Below are 25,286 nucleotides of genomic sequence, written 5' to 3' on the forward strand. Positions count from 1 at the left end.
AATGTACGTATGGCTCCTTGTGGATGTTATGAAGTCTGTATATCGCTGATGCCCAATGTAGACTTCTATAGACTATGTATTGTCCTGTGGTGAACTTTCTAAACTCTGCCTGGGAGTGGCAGGCAGGGAATTTAAAGTAGGGAAGAGGCAATATGGAAGTGAGAGAGTGAGGGAGCCAAGGGGCTGGTTCGGTGTCCAGTGGGAGGAAGTGGCCTGGGCGAGATGGGGAAGAGCAGGGTCTTGCGAACTGTGCTAGAACCCCTATGCATCTTGCAAATTCCATGCAGTCTTCTGTCACTAAACAGTTCTAAAACATTTATTCAAAATGTAAAGAAGCATGAGGCAAAAAATTTTTTTTCCTATGGTTCAGGTTGGGAAAAAATCTAAGGAAAGACCATTTTAAGTCTCTCCAAAACAAAAAACTGTTCAAAGTTTGGAAATTAAACTAAAATTCCAGTAAATAAAATAAAATGGGGTGAGTACAGTTATGTTTATCTGAAGTCAGTCAACCAAGAAATGTATCTTAGTGATGTGTTTCCAGAGGCTCTTTAGTCCTTTTTTTTTTTTTCCCCCTAAGGGGAACTTTAATTTCAAATTTCTGAACTTACCATATTTTTTGTTTCTAGATAAAACTCCAACTGTTTCTTAATTTTTTTTCTGAGAAGAGCGAGGATTTCTTTCTTTCTTTCTTTCTTTTTCTTTCTTTTAACCTTAATTCCAGGAAGCCAAAGTTTTCCCCTTGGAATAATAACAATATTTTGCACATCTATAGTGCCTTTCATCCAAGGGTCCTAAAGTGCTTTACATGAATAATTCTTAGCATTCTTTAGCCTTTAGATGGTGAAAGCACTTAAATATAAATAAATACACACAACTCTCCCAAGAGGTGGGTATTATAATCCCCATTTTATAGATAAGGGAACGGAGCAGAAAGGTTGTCTTTGAGGATTGCCAACAATCCCTTATAACAAGATGTCCCTTATTTTTTCATTTTTGTACAACTAGATCAGGAGCTGCTGAGTGTTGAAAAAGCAGCAAGAAATACCTCTGGTGAATGTCAGTGAGCAGGCCCTCTCGGAGGTCCAGAGAGGCCCGGGCCACTTCCAGCTTTTGAGGTCCCTAGCCATAATAAAAATAAAAAATGATGACACATGAAAACAAAATAAGGCACCAAAAAAAAAGTGTGAGGCATACTTTGAATATTTCTTTATTTAACAAATGCTTTTCTTGTCTTTTTCTGCGCAAATGCACTAATTATTGAGGAAAAATCTAGCTTTCGTGCAATGTCACAGTTGATATTAAGCATGGTGAGCCCATTCAAACGCTCTTGTCCCATAGTTGAACAGTGATAGTTCTTTACCTGCTTCAACACATTGAAGGTGCATTCACCTGAAGCCACTGATACAGACAAACTGACAAAAATACGCAATGCAATTGTGATATATTAGGAAGCACCCCACAGAGTCCAAGTTTGAGTATTTCTTGAAGCAATTCCTTTGAGGTCCCCTTTGAGCTTGAGGCCCAGGCTAAAAGACTCTTCTGGGCCCCCACTCTGATTGGCCCTGTCAGTGAGTACCTTGTAGTATTATTATTATTAATGATGATGATTGGGTGGGGTGCTGAGAAAACAATTCCTTATATTTGAACTACAATGTTGGCAACCCTATGTCTTACTCAAGAGTCAGTGTTAGAGCTAGGATCATCACTGAACATTTATATTGCCTAAAAGCCTAAAGCAGGCCACATTGTTCTGGGCACTGTACAAACATAAATAACAGATCCTGCCCTCAACTGTTTACAGTTTAAAAGACAAGACAAGATATAAAAGTTGGATGAGACAAGTAAGTGGGGTAAGTTGAGGAAGATACAATCAGAAATAATCATATGATGTGTGCAACTTGCAGCCAGACAATAACAGAAGTCATTCAAGGCCTCCCAGCTTCCAAGCCCTTGTTCACTCCAGTCCTCTAGCAACCCTGTGGCAGAGCAGGAACTATATACCTATGTTAGGGGGCTTATTTCTTCACTCTCCCACTTCCCTGGTCCTTCTGGCATGAACAGAGAGCAACAATACCCGAAGTCTGAAGGTGTAAACAATTCGATGTTTATTGGGGTGAACTTCCAGCAAGCTTAAATCCAAGTTCTTTTTTCCTTATTTTCAAATCCCAACTTACTTCCTGTTTGCCCCTAATTTATATAGTAATAGTTTTAGCTATACCTTAACCAGTCATTCTACTGAAACTTACCTAACCAATCCTAACATATTGTAACATGATTAGCTAACCAATTATATCCCCCACCTTAATTAGATTACACCCAGCAAAATTAATTATACAGTAGACAGAAACAATCACAGAACCAGACAGAGACCATGCCAATAAACAATAGCAAAGTGGGAACTATAATGACAAAACGATACAGAAGTGAGGATTTCACAACTATAAAGACATAAGGGTTTCCCAGCTGTGTCTATTGATAAGTGAGTTCTTACCAGACAGAAAACTATCAACCTAAATTTCCTTTTACATCTTCTAGGCTCTTCCCTTTCTGTGGAGGTGATAGATCAGATCACCTTCCTAACAGCCCCATGTTGACTAGTTTGGAATGTGAGGATGGGACCGGTCGCTTCCTAGCTTATGGCTGCCTCTGCCGCTTAGCCAAAGGCCTGAGCCTAAGAACAGGGCCTCAGACTGTCACAGTGAGAAAAGGCCCTTACACAGATCCTTTCTTGTATACCTCTATTATTAGCTAAGTGATAAGAATACACCTAAATTCTTAGCGTATAGGCCTTTACAGACAGGCCTGAATATCTATATCCTAACAACCTAATCTCCTCAGTCTCTGCTCTAGCTAGGACTCAAATTGTTCTCAGAGATGCAAGATCAGGCACTCAAACACAAAACCATCCTTCCTCTTAACAATAAAGCTACTGAAATTGAAATTATTTCGCCTACAGCCTGAGCAGTCGCTTTGCTTGAATAGAGAAGGGAGGACTTGTGGCACCTTGGAGACTAACAAACGTATCTGAGCAGAAGCTTTCCTGAGCTGCCGCTCACTTTATGGGCTGCATTCAGGGGAAAATTTGGGCGGCGTCCGGAAATTCGGAAATCCACGGAAGGGGCGGGGCTGCAGTGGGCGGGGGGTCACGTGATTCCTTTCCTGTGGCTCGTTGCGGGCTGGCGTTGGGTCGCGCGCCCACCGTTCGCAGTCCCGGAGCAGCTCGCGCCAGCTTCAGCTGCTCGCGCGCCCTCTGTCTCTATGGCGACCCACGGCGGGGCGGCGGCGGCCGGGAGGCCCTACGAGCTGGTGGTGTTCGGGGCCTCGGGCTTCACGGGCCACTTCGTGGCGGAGGAGGTGGCGCGGGTGGCGGCCGGGGATGAACTGCGGGGCTCGCTGCGCTGGGCCGTGGCCGGCAGGAGCCGGGACAAGCTGGAGAGGGTGTTGGACAAGGCGGCTGAGAGGTTGGGTAAGGGAAGGGAAGAGGAGGGCGGAGGCCTGACGGGGGCTAAACAAACGGGGGACCCCGGCTTTTCACTTCCCCCCGTAATGCTCCCCCCCCCATAGCTCTGCCCGGCCCCCCCTTCCCCTGTGGTGATAGTATCCCCCTCCCTGCCCGTGGTCCTGTCTGGCCTTCCCCCATGGCCCTGTGGTGATAGCAGTACCTGCTCCCCCCCATAGCCCTGCCCGGTACTCCTCCGCCCATAGCCCTGCCCCCCCCCCTTCCCCTGTGGTGACAGCAGTACCCGCCCCCTCCCCCATAGCCCTGCCCAGCCCCCCCGTTCCCCCTGTGGTGATAGTGTCATCCTCCCTGCCTGTGGCTCTGCCTGGCCCTTTCCCCCCTCCACTCCCCCCCCCCGCCCCGCCATGGCTGTGTCCAGGCCCCCCCTTCCTCCTGTGGTGATAGTATCACCCTCCCCCCACATGGCTCTGCCTGGCCCCTCCCCCCTCCCCCCCTGCCATGGTCCTGTCCAGCCCCCCCCCTTCCCCTTGTGGTGATAGCAGCACCTGCCCCCTTGGCCCTGCCTGGTTCCCCCCCCCCGGGCCCAGTGGTCCTACCTGGGCCCCCCCCTTCCCCCACCACCCTGGCGGGTCACCCCGACCCCTGTGGTGATAGCAGCACCCCCTGCCTGGCCTCTCCCTACATGGCCCTGCCCAGGCAGCCCTTCTCTCTGTGGTGATATCAGCATCGCACCCCCTCTCCCTCATGGGCCTGCTGGGTCACCCCTTCTGTCTGTGGTTGTAGCAAAATCCCTCATGGCCCTGCGTGGGTTCCCCCTTTCTCCTGTGGTGATATCAGTATCTCCCCTTATGGCCCTGCCCAGTCACCCCTTCCCCTGTGGTGATATCAGCACACACAGCCCACATGGCCCTGCCTGGTCCCCTTCCCCCTGTGGTGGTAGCAGTTCCCCCCGCATGGCCTGGCCCCTACCCAACCTCCCCCCCCTTCCCCTTGTGGGCATAGCAGTAATTCCCTACAGGGATGGCAATGTCACTTCCCCAATGGCTCCTCATTTCCCTCTCCCCCCATGCAGATACCAGTGTCCCATGCCCCTCTCCACTGGTGGCTGGGGCCTCAAGAGCTCTTTTTCCTGTTTCAATCTCCTTTAACTCCTAACACTTTGGATGGAAGGGGCATCTGGGCACAAATGTTGGGGGAGCCCTCCTTCAAGCTCCTGTGGATGGAGTGGGGATCTGGGAGATCGGTCGCCACAGGCTGCTGAGCAGTCAATAAGATTTGGGCAGCCCTGCTGGAATGGGGTGGCCTTGTCATCTGTGTTTGGGGCCTTTGGGAGCAACTGTGATAGCAATTATTATTATTCGTAATAATAGTCATAGTCTACTGGCCCCATTAATTAGGCCAAGATCCCTTGCAACTGTTGGGAGGTTACACAGGGTGTTGCTGGTGTTTACCTCTGACACCACTGGGGTTTAATCTTCCTCTGCCCCACAAAATGGAGGGAGAAGTCCTAGTTTGTTAATGTGCTGGAAAAGGGTCCCGTTTCCTTCCTATCCTTGTTTCTATTCATACCATAAATAAGAATGGTAGTTAAAAGAAAGAGCTAGTAAATTTGATGAGGATAGTAACCTGATAGTACCAGGCTCCTCTTGTACACTTCTTTCGATTCTCAGGAAAACCAGAGCTAAAGTCAGAAGTTGGCATAATACTCTGTGATGTCAGTGACCCATCCTCCCTTGCTGATATGGCTAAACAGGCAGCTGTTGTTCTCAACTGTGTAGGCCCAGTAAGTATCAGTCTTCTAAGTATCAGACACAAAATGGACAAACAAGCAATTCATATGCTGTTACAGACAAAAGGCGTTGGTATACTGTAAACATGTAATAACTGAGTATGCTGCCTTTTAAAGTCAAAACATGAGCTGCGAAACTCTAAAAATTAAATATAGTTTCTGGAATAAATAAATATTAATGAGATTGTGCTGCTGCTTCGGACAGTAAATTTGGAATGGCTGCTTATTGCACGTGAAGTATTGCACCATAATTGCATGTGTTTTGTTTAGAAAATAAAACCAGTAAAGACAATTTTATCTACTTTAGTATTAATGCAAAACAATAATAAAACAAATTTAGATTTATCATGTGCTCTACTCCTCCATTCTACGCGTCTTGGCAACACCTATCTTCCAGCTCTTGCCCTTTGATCTACTGTGGATGAGTTGGCAGAGGGAATTCTGCACCTGAAAATTTAAAGGGATACTAGCAACTATCAGACAACTATAATAGCTAAACATTTTTCAGACAGTAGTAACCACACCGATGTCTACAGCTGAAAGATTAAAGAAAACAGTTTTTCTGTTTTGACAGCACTTCAGGTGTGTATTGACTTTGAATGTTTCCCCAGTGTAATTAATTTTCCTTGTTTATTGCTGTGTGAGACTCACACAGCAATAGAAGAGAGAACATCTTAATTGAAATATGTAATATAAATCCACAAAAACTGGCTGAGGAATCTGAAATAGATGAGAACATTTTAATTGAAATATGTAATATAAATCCACAAAAACTGGCTGAGGAATCTGAAATAGATGTAGTGCCTGAAAGTACTTTGAAGTGTTTGTCTTTTAGATAACCAATTAAATTTCAAGTTGATGGTTTCCCTTTAAATTCCTCCAAAGAATGAGTTCAAGAATTTTAGGTCAGCATAGGGCAAACTCTGTTACATTTTGTTGACATATCCTAACAAATGGTAATGCCTAACCTACTGTGATGATTTAGCAAATCTGTCTGTAAAATTGTTTTATTGCACATTTGCCAAGTAAGATAAATAGCTTCCTTTTCTGTTTATAGTACAGGTTTTTTGGAGAGCCAGTAGTGAAAGCTTGTGTTGATAATGGCACAAGTTGTGTTGACATCAGTGGAGAACCTCAGGTATGTGGCATGAACAAACGAATGAATTACCGCTTGAAAACATCAGATGAATAATTTAGTAAAGACCGTTTTATTGAATATATTTGGGTCACATCTTTAGTTCTCACTGATATTCCTGAACAGGAAAAATATTTTCCAGTCTCTAAGCTGTGATTTTAAATATGTTCTTAGTTTCCCTTTCTTACTCTTAGTCAAGAGTCATTAGAAACAGTGTGGGACTGAAAATCAGGAACTCATGAATTTTAAATCTCAGCCTTGAATGTGATGTCATCTGGGGGTTTCAACTCTTGCATTATTTTCCAAATCATAAAATAGGAATATTAAACACTTGTTTTCCTACTTCACAGGGGTGTTGTAAGGATTAGTTCATGTGTATAAAATGCTTTGAGTACATATAGAAGTGCTGATTAATAATACTGAGTACAACTTTCAAAAGTGCTCAAGTGATTTAGGAGGCTAAATTCTACTTTAGAAATGATTTTAGCTAAATCATTTGGGAAATCTTGAAAATTCAAAATTAGTAAAATGTCATATCTTCTGGTAGGTCCCCTAGACATAGATTGTAACTTTTCTATAAGATGGGTTAATGGTCTATGCTACATATGTGAAATACCTAATCTTGCTGGAGATTAAGGTTAAAATCTTGGTAGAGTTGACTCATGGAATTGTTTTAGAAGAGATCTTTAAAATGGAATTCCTTTCTGCTGTGTGTGTGTGCATTAAACATTCCATGTACACTATTTTTAAGAGTAGGTATTTGGTCTGATGATCTTGATTAAAATGCTCCCTCCCTCCCAAATTGAGCAATGTAATATGTACCTAAAAGATGCCAGCTTCTGCATTTCAGTGACTCGGTATATGTATATAATCTTCCAGAACTTGGAGATGATAAAGATGCTATTAATGTGAAATATGGCTGATCAGATGTGGATAGATAAGAGGATAGATAAATAAATAGTAAAGGTGATTCTTTTCTCTCTTGTTCTGCTCCCTTAAAATAAATTATAGTTTGTACAGTTCTGTCTTACCAGAGTAATGATGCTTTAAAAAATAAAATCAAGTGAGATTTTAGGCCGCAATTCAACAGAACATTTAGGAATGTTCTTAAAGTTAAGCACATGAGTAGTCCCATTTATTTCAGCAGGACTACTCCTGTGCTTACAGTTAAACACATGATTAAATATTTTGCTGGTTTGGGGCTTAAAATCTCACTTGAAAAAATCCCTAGCTGTCATGGTAGTTTAGGACTGGAATAAATTGCCTAGGGAGGTTGTAGAATCTCTGTCATTGGAGATTTTTAAGAGCAGGTTGGACAAACACCTGTCAGGGATGGTCTGATAATACTTAGTCCTGCCTTGAGTTCAGGAGACCTCTCAAGGCCTCTTCCAGTCTGATGGTTCTGTAATTCAAAATGATAAAATGTTCTGCTGGTTAGTGATATTAGCTCTTAATGGCTCATAATTTTCTTTGTGGTATTTGTGTAAAGGAAAATGAGGAAAGCATAATTATGCAGAATTAGTCACTGGCCTTAGGGGGTGGCCAGAATGTAACACTGTGTCTTCCACAGGAAAGAGAACAAACATAACTTTCACTGAAAGACCGGATTTAAAATATTTCATTACTGTGAAGTTAAGTGTTTCTGTGTGAGTGGCTTTTCAGTTGAGCTGTTCGTTTTCAATGTCCAAGATACATGTCTTGATTGTCTTATACTTTACACAAAGATGCTGTGAATATGTTATGACTAAAGAACATTGAATACTGTAAATAGATACATGTGGACTACTGCTATACTGTTACCACCAGGTGGGACTTGTGTTATAAGACAATATGTGTATGATGTGGAGTTTTATGAATAAATAGGCTTGTAAGTGAGACCTCTACCACACTTTATTTTATTTAGAATATAAACCGTACTTCTTTGAGTGATGGTCTCTATATGTATTCCAAATGTGGATGCGCATGTGTGCCGGAGCTGGAGGTTTTTCAGCAGCACTGTCTGTTGACCTGCACGTGGTGATGTAAGGCTCCTTTCTAAATGAACCCAAAAAGGAGGAGGTTCTCTCTGTGTTATGGTTAAAGTTAGAATTTAGTTAATTTAGCATGTTTCCTTGAAGTTCAGATTACACCACAGTCCAGGATTATTTGTCTTAAAATGTTTGTATTTAATATTTTTCAGTTTCTGGAAGGAATGTATCTGAAATATAATGATAAAGCTGCAGAAAAGGGGGTATATGTCGTTGGAAGCAGTGGCTTTGACTCTGTTCCAGCAGATATGGGAGTCTTATACACCAGAGACAATTTGAAAGGTGATTTATCTAAGTGTGACCTTTATCTTGATAGTTATGTTGGGCTGAGATTCACAATCCTTGATCCTGGCTTGTTTGTCATGTGTTTATTGCTAAGGCTCAGATTTTGTCACAGATATTTTTAGTAAAAATCACGGACAGGTCATGGGCAATAAACAAAAATTCACTGAAGCTTCTGACCTGTGCTTGATTTGTACTAAAAATATCCCTGACAAAATGGGGAGGGAGGAAGGTCCAGCACCCACAGTGGCTGGGAGCTCTTATTCTCTTGTGCCCCCACAGCCTCTGGGCAGCTGCAGGGGGGTCTCCCCCTCGCCACCCACAGGGGCTGGGAATCCGGAGTCCCCTTGTTGCCTGACTGTTAGGAGCTGCTGCGGGCCTGCCAGCAGCGGATGAGAGCTGTGGGGTTGCCTGCTGACCATTCCAGCCCCAGGGCAGAAAATGTCACGGAGGTCTCTGGAAGTCACAAATTCCGTGAAATAATCGTAACCTTTTTTTATTGCTTATGAGAGAGATAGCAGTAGATGTTGGAACCATCATATACTCTTTCTGTCAGTGTTCGACTGTCACTATTTTGTCTTTAAGAAGGACAAATGTGTAGAAGCTAGGCTGAAATGACTAAAGTCATTTCAGCTGTAAGTTGACCCCACTCTCAGTTATGGATTCTGTGTCCAGCAGAATTGCATTTAGTATACTGAATACCTTTCATTGTGACCTTCCTTTAAAGTGTCAACACAATTACTTAAGTGGCCCCACACTAATTATCTTGAAAATATATGCGCACATATCTACTGTCATAATTGCTATTAGCTAAAAGGATTTTCCTTAACATCTTAGTATACTAATTTTCACTTTAATAAAAATGAATCTGTATTTAGCAGTTTGATTAGTGAGAAAAATGAGTGTACTAATATATGGGGGTTTTTCTTGACATTTGTTCTTCCTCTTTTCTCTTTCTGATGTTGTTTAATGGTCTTGGGGTCTGTTTGGGCAATACCAAGGACCTTGGGGATGGGGGAGGAATATGTTTCTGACAGGGTACTGATATTGCCCATACAGCTCAAAATACTTTATAATATTAGTAAGAGTCAATCAGGTGGGGATACTTTTTTATACATTTTTAAAAGGTGGTATCTTGGCTTTAAGATATAGCAGACAGTAAACTAGGTTTGGGAGAGAAAATTTGTTTTGCTGTTCATTACAGAAAATTGAACTACTTAGCAAAATGTAAAATATATACAATAAGTTAGGTGCAGTGGAACAAGTTGATTTATAGTATGGCACTCAAAAGGGCTACCAAATTTTGTGACTTCATTTCTAAGTTTCAATAGCCTACATAATGCTTAATGTCAAAACAAAGGCGAAAAATGCTTTGGGCCTTGATGTTGTCTTTTCCCTTTTTTTAATTACTGAGCTGTCCTTTCTTTATATAAAACAAGGATGGGAGCTAGTGAGTGAGGATAATACCATACACACTCATAAAAGCACTTCGCCTGTGGTACTCAATGTGAGTAAAATAACCTTGGCTCACAATCTTACTAGTTTATTTTCCTTGGAGATAAAGTACTTCAATACTGGAGTCTTACTTTACTCTTCCTTCTCTGCTAGTGATATGAGTCCTCTGACAATCTGGATGTGTCCCTCGGTGGGTGAACTACTGTATGACTGCATATGCTATGAGCTACCTTTTTTTATACACTTTTTCCCCCATTAAAGGTACCCTAACTGCAGTTGAAAGTTTCCTGACTGTGAAATCTGGACCTGAGGTTAGTTTGTTTATATTGTCTTCTGAAATTGCATACTTATTAGCCACAAGAATACATAATATGAAAATTACGAAGTTTGTGAGACATCAGCTAACCAAATAAATATTTTTTACCCATAATCAAAATATCATACCCTTTGCAGTAGCTTTGCAAAACTGCCATGAAGCTACATCGGACCATGGAACAAGCTAGATGCCAGCCCTTTGTGGTAGTGATGAAAAATAATTGTATTGGTCTTGATGTGACTGAGAACTAGTCTTTTGATAAAAAACATTTATCATAGCAATGCTCATTTGTAAAGAGTTGGCAGGGAAAACATGTGCAAAATACATAACCTGAGCTGCTGTCAGCAGTGCCAGTGCCGCTATATTTTTTTAATGCAGCTGGTCGTGCACGTAGACATAGTATGAGAAATGTTAAAAGTAGTAATAAAGAAAGAGTTTCCCCAGGCTGGATTAAACATTAGGTCAGGATTTTAGATAATGGAATAGTTAGTTTCATGGTATTTCACTAGGGTTACAGTATCCATGATGGAACCTGGAAGTCAGCTATTCATGGCCTTGCAGATCAAGACAATTTGAGGAAGCTTCGAAAACAGATAGGACACAAACCTCTCCCAATCATTGGTGCAAAACTAAAAAGAAGGTAGGAGAAACTTTTAAGACCAGAACTTTGTTTTGTTTTAATCTTTCCCCTAAAGCTTTATAATTATATTATATTTTAATATAAATTTCTAAAAGAAGGAATGTTTCCTGTCTGGTAAAATTGGAGGAATAACTTGTTTAAATAAAGGCTTAATGTATCTGATATTTCAATATAAGGTACAATGAGGGGGAAATGCATCAAAATTGATTGGGTTTTTTTGTAACATCACCTGTACTGAAAGCTTTATTAGAGAAACTGTTAGGAGTACCTTTTGATCCTAGATTTACCAACTTAATCACATTTCAAAAGCTATTCCTGCTATGGAAGGACAAAAAGGACAAAAACAGGGAGTAAGTCAAATTCATCCCTTGGTAATGCAATTGACTTTGGTTTGTGGTAGGGATAAATTTGGCTCAGGTTTTTGGATTATTTATTACTTAAACCCAAAGGAAAGAGAGAGTATGGGGTAAGAATGCTTAAGGAAAATGCTCTATTTTTGTCCAAGTTCTTACAATTGTAAGTCAGTTTTACAACTTACTAAGTTTTGAAAAGAATAGCAATACAAGTGACATTACTGAAAGTGATGGAAAATATTAATGAATGTTTCTTTTGCCTTCAGAGGACTAGTGTTTTACAGTCAGGAATTCAAAGAGTACTCCATTCCATTCATGGGATCAGACGTCTCTGTTGTAAAACGAACTCAACGGTATTTGCACACAGATTTGCAAGAAACACCTGTAAGTTTGCTTTTATGTTTATAAAATCAGTGTTCTGTTGTGTTCTTTGTAGCGCTTTCAGTGGCATGAAGCATCTCTTCAAATCAACTATCTTCAGACTAGACTGGCTACAGATTTAGGGTTGCTAGAGAAGGGACAAACACATTGTCTTTTCTCTTACTAAGCTTCAGTCAAAGATCTTGTGGGAGCCTCATTTGCTCCTGGAATCTCAGCTGGCTGTGGTGTCCTAGTTTTTTGTTTTGTTTTTTTTTGTTTTTTACCCTTTCCCACCCTGCAGTCTGTGCTTTGCTAGCAGGGTACCATCTTTCAGGTGTGGACCTAATGCCATTTCTTCATGAATCTTGTCAACTGTAGGCTAAACTACTTAACATGCTCTTTGCAGCTTGTCATCTTAGTGTTGTGAGCCATGTTGTACAGTACATAAAACAAGAACTCTGTACGCTGCAATGGCCTCCTCTTTGCTTTTGAGCGCAGATTAAGTTACAGTTAACCTATAAATCCCTATAGGGTCTGTACTGTGGCTATCTAAGAATGCTTCTCTTTATATATCTTCCATACAGATGAGATAGAGATGAACAAGTTCTTAAACTCAAACTTTGTGGGAAGGGTTTTCTCATTAGAAGTTCTTGACCCTGGAACTCGCCTCTCTTGTCAGTTCATTAGAGTAGGTGTTTGCTCACCTTGGAAAGTAGGGTAAAGTTAATCTTCTACTTCAGGTTTTTGCTGGAGGAAGGCTGAAGAGTGTTTCACTTATAACCCAACTGCTTCACCCAGTTTTACAATATTGTTTATGCTCTTTAGAGAAGTACTGGAGCAACTTTAAGTTTATTTCTGTTGTTTTTTGGACAGAGTCAAGTGTTGGACCTATATATAGTTAATAATTTTCATTCTAATTATGAAGTAATTTATGCCCAGAGGTTTAGGCGGTTAGCCCATATTACAAACATAAAATGTAACAAACTTTGACTCTAGCTCATTCCATGTGATTCTGCACTATTTTAAACATCTGTTAAGATTAGATACTGATCCATATTATGCATAGATCTTTATTATTTTAACATTACTTACAGCATTAAACACTCCTAAAAATAGCCTCTTTTCTAGTTTAACATCTTATAATGGTTTCCTCTGTGCATTAAGGAATACTGTCATTTCATTCCCTACTCCCTGCCCCCAAAACTGTCAGGTCTGTGTAGCATAGCAAGCAGATTGTGATCAGGGGGTAATGCCACTCTTGATCTGCACCTGGTGTTTTTATTGATGTCTGTGGGATTTGGGTGTGCAGATTGAGGGCAGCATTAAGGTGAGAAATGCTCTATGTTCACAGTGCGTGGGTACTGAGCTTTACACATTTTCTCAACAGGAGATGAGTACCAGCAGTCTCTTGAATCATTTAAAACAAAGTTAGTTTTGCTTGTGTTGAGGCAAAAAAAGATGGGAAATGTAGTTTTAAAGGAGGAAGAAAAGTAATGTGTGTCTGGCTTAAGATCTGTTCTGTGCTGTTCTGTTTATCGTATCCCCTCTCTACAGCTTGCACCACAAAATTATAGTTATTCTCCCCTTATTTTTTGTACTCACTGTGAATACTGAAAATGCAGCATTAGTCAGAGATGGTCGGAACTGAGTGTATGCGTATATCAGAAATGTTACAGCAGCACAACTGCAGCATTTCTAGTGTAGATACTTTGTATGGCGATGGAATGGGTCCTTCTGTTGCTGTACTAAATCCACGTCTCTGAGAAGCAGTAGTTAGATCAATGGAAACATCTCTTCTGTTGACCTAGCAGTGCCTATACCAAGGCTTAGGGAAGCTTCACTATGTTGCATAACGTGTGAAATTTTTCACAGCCTTGGGTGATGTACAGTACTTAAGTGACCTAACTTTGTAGTGTAGGCCAATCCTAAAAGTTGTTTGAAGGTTCTTCAGAATTTTTATGCTGTGGAATATCTTTCGACATCAGCACAGTGGAATAGTTTTTTTTGTCTTAGATAAGAGCTGAGAGGCGAGTAATTATTATGTAAATCTTTTACTGAAAAATTATCATTTTGTGTTCCGTTAGGTGCAGTATGCAGCTTATGCAACAGTGGGTGGTATTGCATCTGTTATTAAGCTGATGTTTGCTGGCCTTTTATTTTTTCTTCTTGTGAAGTTTAGCTTTGGAAGAAATCTCCTGACAAAAGTAAGTATTGTTTTTCATTTTTTAACATTTCAGACATGCTGGCCAGTTGCTTTTTCTAATTTAGTTTTGGGTTTTCTTCTGCAGTACCCAGAATTTTTCTCTAGTGGACATTTTACAAAGAAAGGACCAACACAAAAGCAGGTAATTTAATTTTTCATCCCCAGTTATACAGCATTTTGGTGTTTGCTTTTATTATGCAAATTACAGAGCAAGAGTCTAGAGTCTGCCACTTAGGGGTGTGTCTACACTGCAATAAAAAACCCATGGTAGAGACTTTAGGACATGGCTACACTTGCAGATGTAGAGCGCTGTGAATTAAACCAGCCCTCAGAGAGCTCAGTAGGGAAAGTGCTGCAGTGTGTTCACACTATCCGATTCAAGTGCACTGGCGTGGCCACATTGGCAGCTCTTGCAGTGCCACAGAGAGCAGTGCATTGTGGAAGCTATACTAGGATGCAAGTGGCTGCAACATGCTTTTCAAATGGGGCGGGGTGTGTGTGTGTTGTGTGTATGGGGGCGGAGAGTGGGTTTTTGGGGGGCTGAGAGCATGTCAGCATGCTGTCTTGTAAGTTCAGACAGCAGCACACCCCCCCCCCCCATGCACACACGTGCGCGCCTGTCTCTCTCTCTCACACTCACAGCAAGCAATATTCCACAGTAGTGGTTGCTTTGTCCTAGAGCAGATAAGCATGCCAGCTGTCGGAAACGGTGCTTTGAAAGGGCATATCCACATTCCTGCAGCCAATTCCAAAACAATGACAAGAGTGGCCACTTGACTTAAGGGGATTATGGGATGTTTTCAGAGGCCGATCGCAGTACAGTAATGCAACACTTCATTCACACTGACGCTGGGGTGTTTCAGCCAAGGTGCAGCAAGCGTTAAGCTTCTCGTGGAGGTGGATTACCAGCAGCGCTCTAGCTGCAGAGTCCAGGCGCTCGAAGTGCCTTGCCAGTGTGGACGGGTCATGAGTTAGGGTCTGAGGCTGCTTTAATGCGGTCTAACTTGCAAGTGTAGCCAAGCCCTCAGTGCCTGAGTTAACTGACTTGAGCTCTTGGGGCTAAAAATTGCAATGTAGGCATTCGGGCTGGAGCCTAGGCTCTTAAATCCTTCAAGGAAGGTTTTAGAGCCCAAATATCTACACTTGCTATTTTTAACCCACAGCCCAAGTTAGTTAATCTGGGCTGAGAGACTAGAAAAGTTGTTGGTGTAATATATATTGTTATGAAAAGGTATAAAAGATGAAGTATGCTTTCTAGATACAAATTGTTGTATTACATAAAGAAATGGCTACTCTGTAAATGAATGCACTTCTTGTTTTCTGCATTGCAGATAGATGGATCATCCTTTACAATGACATTTTTTGGTGAGGGATACTGTGAGGGCCAAGATCCACAACAGGGCAAACCAAATGTAAAAATCTGCACTCAAGTGAAAGGACCAGGTAAAGAAGCCAGAATGCTTTATTATGGCCATCTTAAAAATCCAAGGTCAGCTGTTTGTCATGTACCCCTCTTCTACTGACCATTATTTTTAGCATTGTAAAGAGTATTTGACTAAAGCTGGAAGCCATTGTATAGTTGCCAGCTGTTCTAAAGAGGCAGTGATGTTGGAAGGAAATCTGCTTGCGGGTGTTACGTAAGCAAGAAGTTAAACTGGAGAAATGAAACCACCAGATGTAAATAACACTACTACAATTAAAAAAATTAGCTTACTACCTTAACTTACGGAGGACTTCCATTTCATATAGCAACCTGGAATTTCAACACTAATTGCATCTCACTCTATGGTTATTCCAAGGCTCAACACAGCCATTGCTACTAACAAGCTACTTTTCCATGATTTTTTGGGAAGAGTGCCTGTGTACTGTTCGCAAAAAGAAAAGGAGTACTTGTGGCACCTTAGAGACTAACCCATTTATTTGAGCATAAGCTTTCTGGTCCACCTTGATTATCATACACATTGTAAGGAGAGTGGTCACTTTAGATAAGCTATTACCAGCAGGAGAGTGGGGTGGGAGGAGGTATTTTTTCATGCTTTGTGTGTATATAAAAAGATCTTCTACGCTTTCTACAGTAGGCATCCGATGAAGTGAGCTGTAGCTCATGAAAGCTTATGCTCAAATAAATTGGTTAGTCTCTAAGGTGCCACAAGTACTCCTTTTCTTTTTGCGAATACAGACTAACACGGCTGTTACTCTGAAACCTGTGTACTGTTGTTAATTTTGATGGAATATAATGGGCACAAAGAGTTAAAGTTGTTATATGACCCTGTCACTGTCTAATGTTAAACAAGGGTTTGGTATAGAGAGACCTTAACCTGCTTAGCATCATAGCAAACACATCATTAGAAATATTTTTAATCCTTTATTAAAGGTATAGATAAGAAGGAAAAAAACAGTTAAGGCTTTTATTTTAGGAACATGCCTTGCTCCCTTTCCCTCTAGCTCAAATGTTTTAAAGAAGGACTCCCCATCCCCCTTTGACAGTGTTTAGGTAGTAATAACTGTCTTTGGGGTGGGGGAAGTTAGTTGGGCTGTTGCTGTTCTTAAATCCAATCCCATTTCCTAAAAACAAAACACACACACACAAAAAAGAACAGCAAAAATAGAAAATACAGCTTCTCTCTAGTGTTGACTCACTTCCATTCTCACTACTGGAAAAGTACTATTGCACATGGTCTTATCGGCCACTCTAGGACCTGGCAAACTTGTACAGGTTTTAACTGCCTCTTGGTTACAATCTTACAGCAGTGCTGCAAAATATAGTCTATACCAGACTCTTATTAAGACAGAAGGAAAAAGAAGACAGACAAGAGAAGACATGTGAAGGGAAAGGAAAAAGGTACACATGGTGTTTGTAAAAGAAAAAGTCTTTTATCCCAGGTGGTAGATGGATTGAGGAAGCAGGAGGAGGTGATGTTATCTGGGTCCCTCTCTGGAGCGGGAAGATGAAGGCCTTGTTGTGTGTTATGGCAGATCCTGGTGTCCCATGAGACAGTGGGGGTGGAAGCCATGATGGCAAGTCTCTCTGCAGCTCTTGTTGTCACAGCTGCTTCTTGATTTCTCCTTCCCCCTCCAAAAAAGGCGTGATGGGTGGAATAACCCATCCCCATATATTGTCCACTAGTTAGGCCTACTTCCAGAACAATACATTTTGATTTTCAGTCCCACCCGGCATGATATTAACGCTATCCTTGAGTTATATCAGTAGGCCTTTTTGTTTTTATTAATTCAGTCTGTCTCCTTTAGGCATCTTTTTCCATCAATATATGTTGTTTATGGCTTATTGTGACATTTTATGAACTTTTACTCATATGTCACAGTTGAGCTCACCATTAAAGTATATTTGTAGGCCTAATTACACCTCTACCCCGATACAATGCAGTCCTTGGGATGCAAATAATCTGACCGTGTTATATTGAACTTGCTTTCCCTCCCCCCTTGTTCCCTGACCACCCCCTCCAGAGACCCCTGTCCCTAATCACCCCCAGAACCCCAACCCCCCTGCTCCCTGTCTCCTGACTGCTCCGACCCCATCCACACTCCTCGCCCCATGACAGGCACTCACCGGCAGCGGCGGGAAGCGGAGCAACATGGCCCCAGCCCGCTCCACTCCTCCACCTCCCAGCTGCAGTGCTCCACTTACTGCTGCTGGTGAGTGCGGGGAGGTTGGGGAAAGGACATCCCCCGTACTCACCTGTGACGGGAAGTGGAGTGATGCAGCCCCAGCCTGCTCCGCTTTCCTTGCCTGGCCTTAGCTGTGTCGCTGTGGGGGAGGTTGGGGAAAGGTCCTGCACTCATCTGGGGCGGGAAGCAGAGCGCTGTGGCTGGGAGTGGGAGGAGTGGAGCGGGCTGGGGCTGGGCTGCTCTGCTTCTGTGGCTGCTGGTGAGTGCGGGGGGGATTCCCTTCCCCCAAGCCCTGTCCCCAGAGCGACACAGCTGGGTGAGGGAAGCGGAGTGGGCTGCTCCTGGCCCGCCCGCTAATCCCCTGGGCCACTTGGGACTGCAGGACCCCCAAAAGTGCCCCCCCACAGCTGCCTCCCAGACCTGGGGAGGGGGGAGGAACCCCTGACTGCCCCCCAAGACCCTCTGCCCCTTATTCAACCCCTTGGCCCTGGCCCAGCACCCTTAACATGCCGCTCAGAGCAGCGTGTCGGAGCTTTACTGTGTTTTATGCGAACCCGCATTATATCGGGTTGCGTTGTATTGAGGTAGAGGTGTATTACAACAGTACTACTTATGTAAATTGATTCAGTTTCTGATATTCCACCTAGGAAGTGAGAGACTAAGCAGCTAAAAGTGATGTGAAGAGAGAGTACTTCTGTGATTGTTACAAATTGGCCTCATGCCTTACTGTATAGTCATCAGTCTATAGAAATTGGACCCAACTGCTGGGTCCCATGTACTTCAAAGTTGACTGCGGTTGACAGTAAGGGACTCTAGTGCTCACTCCTAGGTACAGAGATTTTGTCTGATGCCCTTACTTGGGATGTGGGATCTAGCTGCCCTAGACTCTGAAACCAGTGCCTCAGAACTCCCAGCTGGCCTATGGTCACTCTGGGCTTCTAGTTTAATTTATTTTGGGACAACTTGGGAGGAAAGCAAGGAATACAGGTAACTTCTTTGCAGCTGAGAGTTACAAATCTTTGAAAAGAACGAAGTCCAGAGATGTACCTTCCCTGAGTCTCATCTCACCTTTTCTGTGTGTGTGTTGTCATCTCTTTCCTGCAAGTCCTTACTGCGTGTCATAAATATAAAAGGAAGGGTAACCACTTTTCTGTATACAGTGCTATAAAATCCCTCCTGACCAGAAGCAAAACCCTTTCACCTGTAAAGGGTTAAGAAGCTAAGGTAACCTAGCTGGCACCTGACCCAAATGACCAATGAGAGGACAAGATACTTTCAAATCTGGGGGGCGGGGGACAGAGGGAGAACAAAGGGTTTGTCTGTCTGTGTGATGCTTTTGCTGGGAACAGATCAGGAAGGCAGCCTCAGAACTTCTGTTAAGTTAGTAAGTAATCTAGCTAAAAATGTGTTAGATTTCCTTTTGTTTAATGGCTGGTAAAATAAGCTGTGCTGGATGGAATGTATATTCCTGTTTTTGTGTCTTTTTGTAACTTAAGGTTTTGCCTAGAGGGATTCTCTATGTTTTGAATCTGATTATCCTGTAAGGTATTTCCCATCCTGATTTCATAGAGGTGATTCTTTTACCTTTTCTTTAATTAAAATTCTTCTTTTAAGAACCTGATTGATTTTTCATTGTTCTTAAGATCCAATGGTTTGGGTCTGTGTTCACCTGTACAAATTGGTAAGGATTCTTATCAAGCCTTCCCCAGGAAAGGGGTTTTAGGGCTTGGGGGGATATTTTGGGGGAAGATGTCTCTCTAAGTTGGCTCTTTCCCTGTTCTTTGTTTAAAACGCTTGATGGTGGCAGCATATGGTTCAAGGACAAGGCAAAGTTTGTTCCTTGGGAAAGTTTTAACCTAAGCTTAGGGGGTTTTTCATACAGGTCCCCACATCTGTACCCTAGAGTTCAGAGTGGGGAAGGAACCTTGACATTGCACATGGAAGGGCCTCACCACTGCCTCTTAAATATGGTCTGTGTGCCATGTGCTCATCCTAGGAAGCTCCAGATCTACCAGTCATGCTGCTTCTCTACACAGGAGCCTGCAAGAAGGAGACTTTTAGTCCACAGGGATGGGCCCATAGTCAAGACCATCAAAATCAGTCACCTAGATTTCAGTCTTAATGATAGGGTAAAGTTGTAGGCCTAATTATTACAAGAGTAATTGTGAGCTCAACTGTAAAATGTACATGAAAGCCCATAAGTAAGTGTAAAAATAATTTACAGTAATGTTGAAAGGAAAAGTTGCAAAAGGGAGACAGATGGAATTAGTACAAACAAAAAGGTCTACAGGTATAACTCAAGGTCTGTGTTAAGATCAGGCCTGCTAAACAAGAACTATGGAACCAGAAATCAGTGAACCAGAATTAGTATCAGAAACTAGGCCTAATTGGTGGACAAAATAATGAGGATGGGCTATTCTACCCACTGTTCCCTTTGTGGGTCTTTAAAGACAGCTTGGCTAAGAGCAAGCCTCACCATGTAGCTGCCACCTCCCACAGTCTCCTGGGATGTGAGGGATGTACTGGTCAGAGAAAGGGACCCAGATGACACCACCCCCTCTACAGCTCCAGCTGAATCCCAAACACTGAGGAAATAGGACCTGACTTCAACAGCAGCAACAGTCTCTAAACTAACTTTTTCTCCTGCAAAAAGTCAGTTATTACCATCTGTCTGCCAAACAAGGGTTTTTCCTTTAAATATTCTCTCAACTGGAAAAGGAGCATGAACTGTTGTTAAAATGAAAGCCTTACTTAATACTTTATAATTCAAATGCTTTAACTGTTTCCTTCATCTTTAATAAAAGGTTTAAAATTATGTTTAATGCTGTTTTTCCCCCATGGTACTAAACAAGCTGAGGTCTCTTGCTACTAAACTCTGATCCATGTTTAAAACTGTTTAATGTTGAACAGTGACTGGGTTGTGTTAGCACCTTGGGCTCTATATTTCATCTAATTATATACATCAGTCTTCAACAAGCTGTCACACACCTTACTGGTGGTCAACAGATAGAGATCTACTCCATTATCACATGTTTTGCAGATGCTGGCTATGTTGCTACGGCAGTAGCAATGGTTCAGGCAGGTGTAGCGCTGCTAAAGGATGCAAGTTCTCTTCCTAAACAGTGAGTCTTTATTTTCCTATGTACTGTATGTGTGCATTCAGACAGGGGCTCTTTTTAACCCCCTAGTTCTCTGTGCATTTAAAATGGAGCTGGAAAACGAATATCCAGGAAACACACAGTATGCTCCTTGTGTATAGAGTTATCCAATTTTTTTCTACAGAGATTGATGTGAGCTGTGTCTTCACAAAATCAACCACCTTATTAAGTTCTGGAAAAACCCCAAGCCAAGCAAAGCTTTCTATAACTCAGTGCATAATTATTTGTAATAACCAATCCTCACAATTTTAAATCACTTTAATTCTGATAACTGCATAAAATATTATCAGCTAAATTATTTGTCTTGTCTTCTGTAATTAGAAATGTGGACAACTAGCTTTTTAATTTTTAATTAGTCTTCCCCCTCCTACCTTGGGGCTGCTTCTCTGGCTGGCACAAAGGAGGTGTAGTAGAAGAAAAGCTACTGCTGCATCCTGGGCAGAAGCATAATTACAATTAATTTTTGGTTATTTGGGCCATTGAGATTTTAAATATTTATATAGCTATCAAAATAAATCACTTCTATACAAAAAAGTTACCTTTTGAAGTGCTTCAGGGCTGGCCATGCTGGTAGAGCTCTGTGTGAGAGCGTGCAGGAGATAACTTGTCAGTGATCCCTGCCTTCATGGATGGATTAGCATCAAGGGTCCTGGGGCAGCAAGAAGCAGAGGGAATCGCTGAAGAACTACTACTGGGTCCAGGACCCTGATGCAGCAGCATTTCCCTGCCTCCTGTTGCTTTGAGACCCCTCTCTGCTATAGAGATAGTCCATCCATGAAAGCAGGGGTAAGGGCAGGTTGGTGTCCTTAGACCAGGGGTTGGCAACCTTTCAGAAGTGGTGTGCCAAGTCTTCATTTATTCACTCTAATTTCAGGTTTTGTGGGCCAGTAATAGTCTAATATATAACTAAACTATTGTTGTATGGAAAGTAAATAAGGTTTTTAAAATGTTTAAGAAGTGTGAGTGCCACTGAAAATCAGCTCACAGGCTGCCTCTGGCATGAGTGCCATAGGTTGCCTTGGCTGTAAAATCCCCAAAATGAGCTTGCATCATCACAAGAGCTCCTGTTGCAGGCACCAAAATTCTGAGACTCTCAATTAATTCACAAGCATAAGCAATACTGTAGTTAAGACAAATGGTTGTATCTTTGGTAGTCAGGGGATAATTGATAATTAAGTACTCAAATTAGATACATTTGACCTATTTTGTAATTCATTTAACAGAGGTGGCGTATATACTCCAGGAGCTGCTTTCTCTAAAACAAAACTGATTGATCGGCTGAACAAACATGGCATTGAGTTCTCTGTTATTAGCAAGTCAGAAGCCTGAAGTTTCAAAATTAATTCCAAGGAAAACTACACTTGCATGAACTAACATACTAAGAGCTTATTCAGATTTAAAACCGAATAAAAACATTTACAAATCAGTTGTATTGTTGCTAACAATGGTATAAAAAAGGATTGTAGCATTTTGTGTAGTGAACCAGCTGATGTAAAGAGATTAATACTCCTAAACTATGTGGTTAGAGAAATTACTGCTTCAGCATCTATTTAGATGTCAAAAATTAATCCTGTATAAATATGAGCTGAAAGAGGTTAATGGGATGCATGTGTGTTTTAGGGCTGATCATTTTAATAGGTATTGGTAAATCGGGGGCAGTAGTTGGAGAGCTTTCAGCTAGCATAATGGTAGGTTCTAGTTATCTGTCAGTCAAGGGATTAACTCCATTTACCACTGAAGGGCCTGGAGAACAAGTGCCTTAGCTAATCAAGCCATTATTTATGACTGTTTAGGGGAAGGGATCACTTATTTGTGCTGTGGTCATTTTGTATGATTTGGTACTTATAAAAACAAGACTGGCCTCAACTTCTTGTAATTCTCCATAACTTGCTGTAATGGGCTTAACTCCTAGAAATACGGAGCTAGACTTCCCTAGTGTAAACTGAAAAACAAGAACACATTAGGAGTAGATGGAGTAATTAAGATAAAGACAGTTGTTAATGCAGGTCAAACAAGGCTAACAAATTAACTTACATGTTATGTGAGTGCAGAAGCTATGAGGATAGGCGCTTCATAGTATAAATCTTATTCATGTGATTCTAGAGATGTGGAAGGAAATACTTTTGTAACCTGAATTTTGACGATTTAGTATGACAAGCAAGCAGCTTTGGTCTGTCTTTGTGTATAGTACAATATGTGACCTACAGCAGTGAAAATTACCACATTCTAAAATTGAAGTCTTTGTACAAATTATCTGGGTAATTAAACAAGAAAGCTGAGCTGCTTGGTCTTCCACCAAGTATGGATTAAGCTAAGCCTAACTCTTTATGCTTTAAGGTTGTGGTTTAGCTATCCACCTACAAATGGCAGACTGCAAAGTTAATAAGTAATTAAGTCACTATTGCTTAAGAACTGCTTATGCTATGCTTTCTCTCTTCTTTTTAACTATAAGAGCAACATCATTTTTCAATCTGCATATGCTAGATTCAAGCTGCTCCCCAAAATCCTTCAACATGTGTGATTGTCTCTCTGTAAAAAGACGTAGCATCTGAAGGTTATCTTCTTCCTGCAAAAGACCAATAAAATGAATGAGTACATATTGGACTCAGTGTGCATGCTATTTTATATATCTTTTCCTCATGGATGTCTTAGAGTGGCATGGTGGTGATTAAGGCAATAACTAAAAAATAGCAGGTAATAGTTAAAACACCACTAAATTCTCTCTAAAGCAGAAAGGATGGGACAAATCACAGTTAAATTGAAAGCTAGAGATGGATTCATAGTAGCAGTGGTGTTGCCTGTTGAACAAAAATAGCACACAGAGTTGGGAAAGGTAAGTAGGAGAGCAGAACAGGTCCTCAAGCTAGAATCAGCAGCAGAGAGTGGTGTTGAAGCTATGCAATGCTTTTCATCTCTCCAGGGATCTCCAGATTGCACTACTTTCACACCTCCTCCCCCAAATAAAGATCAGTTTACGCACACAAATTAATAGCAGTGATGTAGAGCAAGTGCATTTCTACTAGTTCTTTATCGCCAAAATAGGCTCCTGACAAATACATTTAATATCAAAACACTGTACCAACCTGTTTCTACAAGAAATAGAAAAAAAACCTCACACATTTGGTCAAAATAGGTACAGACTTGTATGTATATTTTCCTTTGGTACCCTGTCACACTGGTACTAATGACCTAACAACTTCTATGCACTGCATTTTGAAAACAAATGACTTGTACTATGCCTGTTTTCCCCTCATCATACATTTTTATTCTATGAGCAGAAAAGATTAAATGACTCCCTTTTACAGTGTCTGTTCCTACAGAACAAACTTTAAAATGGAGAAGTGATCATTTGCTTTATTATAATGCCAACCCCACTACCAAAGGCTCCTGTACATGGATATAGTAATAGTTTTCCATATAGCAATACACATTTAATTCCTATTATACAAAATGCCTACTTCTGAACTCTCCTGTTCAGACTGCAAAACATCTTTGTATCCTAATCTGCATGGGTCCTCAGCATTTGAGCAACTATAATTTAAAAAACAAAATGAAATTACTGCTCCTTCTGCAGCTAGAACACTGAGGATTAGGATCAAATGTAAGAGAAATTACTGATAGTTATTTGCAAGGAGTTGAACTAGTAACAGGCTGGTAGTTGCTACATCTGTGTTTTGTCCCCTTCAGAGTTTGGTGTTCTTGTTTCAGAATGTATAACAAAGGTCTAAAAGATTTCTTACGTTAGAAATTCAGCTCGTCTACCCTGTTAGACTCTATGGGTGATTTAAGTTACAACATTTAATGCTAAAGACTTAGAAGGCAAAGATTTTTCCTCAGTTCAGATTGGAAAAAAAAACTTAGTCTAATGCTTCTTTCCATTCTCAACAACTAAAGTCCATAACAGACTGTTTTTTAATGTAAATATACACACAAAAATATCAAAGTAGTAAAAAAGGCCCCACACCCCCTCCTACCCATTTCAGCTCACCCCTGTTTTATTCCTAATGTTGTGCTGAAGTACAGTACATGTAAAATGAATAATTACTGAGTCACAATGAAGTGACATGAGTTTGCTTACTCACACCTGGAGTAGCCCAGAATCTTGATTAAGCTGCTGTAAGGTACACAGTGCTGCCAGAGCAAGTAGCGATCTACCTATCTCCATCTTCAACCTTGTGATAACACAGATATTGTATTCCCCTCCCCTATTTACTTGCAGAGACTCTTATAGTTGCTATAGAAGGTGTAGGTAAGATGTGATGTACACATAACTAGTTATGAAGAACTGAGAAGGAGCAACCACACAAGGTTAACTGAGCAGCCCGAGGGAATGCACTCTGCATCCAAGCCTTACTGTAGGCAGAGTAAGACAGCTACAAACCTGTGGCTGGCAAGGAGCTGGGAGTTGTGGGCCCTTGAGTGGAGGAGCTTAGGCAAGTGAGCAGTAACAGCAGTTGTTGTGGCCTTGATAAGGAGGAGGA

General features: G+C 41.5%; 2 protein-coding genes across 2 annotated transcripts in view; one reads left to right on the plus strand and one right to left on the minus strand.

The window, feature by feature from the left end:
- Positions 1–3,149: 3,149 nt before the first annotated feature.
- On the plus strand, positions 3,150–23,402 carry SCCPDH (saccharopine dehydrogenase (putative)). Its single transcript, XM_084624960.1, has 12 exons — positions 3,150–3,466; positions 5,131–5,243; positions 6,307–6,387; positions 8,564–8,693; positions 10,410–10,459; positions 10,974–11,104; positions 11,724–11,841; positions 13,902–14,021; positions 14,106–14,162; positions 15,352–15,463; positions 20,688–20,769; positions 22,029–23,402. The coding sequence occupies exons 1-12, from the start codon at positions 3,259–3,261 to the stop codon at positions 22,132–22,134; spliced, it is 1,308 nt and encodes a 435-aa protein (XP_084481086.1). The 5' UTR covers positions 3,150–3,258; the 3' UTR covers positions 22,135–23,402.
- Positions 22,039–25,286, minus strand: part of LOC311518873 (kinesin-like protein KIF28) — a gene marked incomplete at its 5' end in the record, with an annotated part of 58,565 nt that continues 55,317 nt past the window's right edge. The window contains one exon of the mRNA XM_084624941.1: positions 22,039–23,409. Coding sequence (XP_084481067.1) covers positions 23,222–23,409 — 188 coding nt within the window. The 3' untranslated portion in view covers positions 22,039–23,221. The remainder of the gene's footprint in view (positions 23,410–25,286) is intronic.

The sequence above is a fragment of the Lepidochelys olivacea genome (genome assembly GCF_965140295.1).
Source record: "Lepidochelys olivacea isolate rLepOli2 genome assembly, chromosome: 3".
Classification (NCBI taxonomy): domain Eukaryota; kingdom Metazoa; phylum Chordata; order Testudines; family Cheloniidae; genus Lepidochelys; species Lepidochelys olivacea.

Excerpts from the sequence above, each read along its gene's own strand:
- SCCPDH (XM_084624960.1), top strand. The coding sequence starts at position 3,259 with ATGGCGACCCACGGCGGGGCGGCGGCGGCCGGGAGGCCCTACGAGCTG. Across the intron at positions 8,694-10,409 it reads CACCAGAGACAATTTGAAAG|GTACCCTAACTGCAGTTGAA; the intron begins GTGATTTATCTA and ends CCCCCATTAAAG. Across the intron at positions 15,464-20,687 it reads CACTCAAGTGAAAGGACCAG|ATGCTGGCTATGTTGCTACG; the intron begins GTAAAGAAGCCA and ends CATGTTTTGCAG.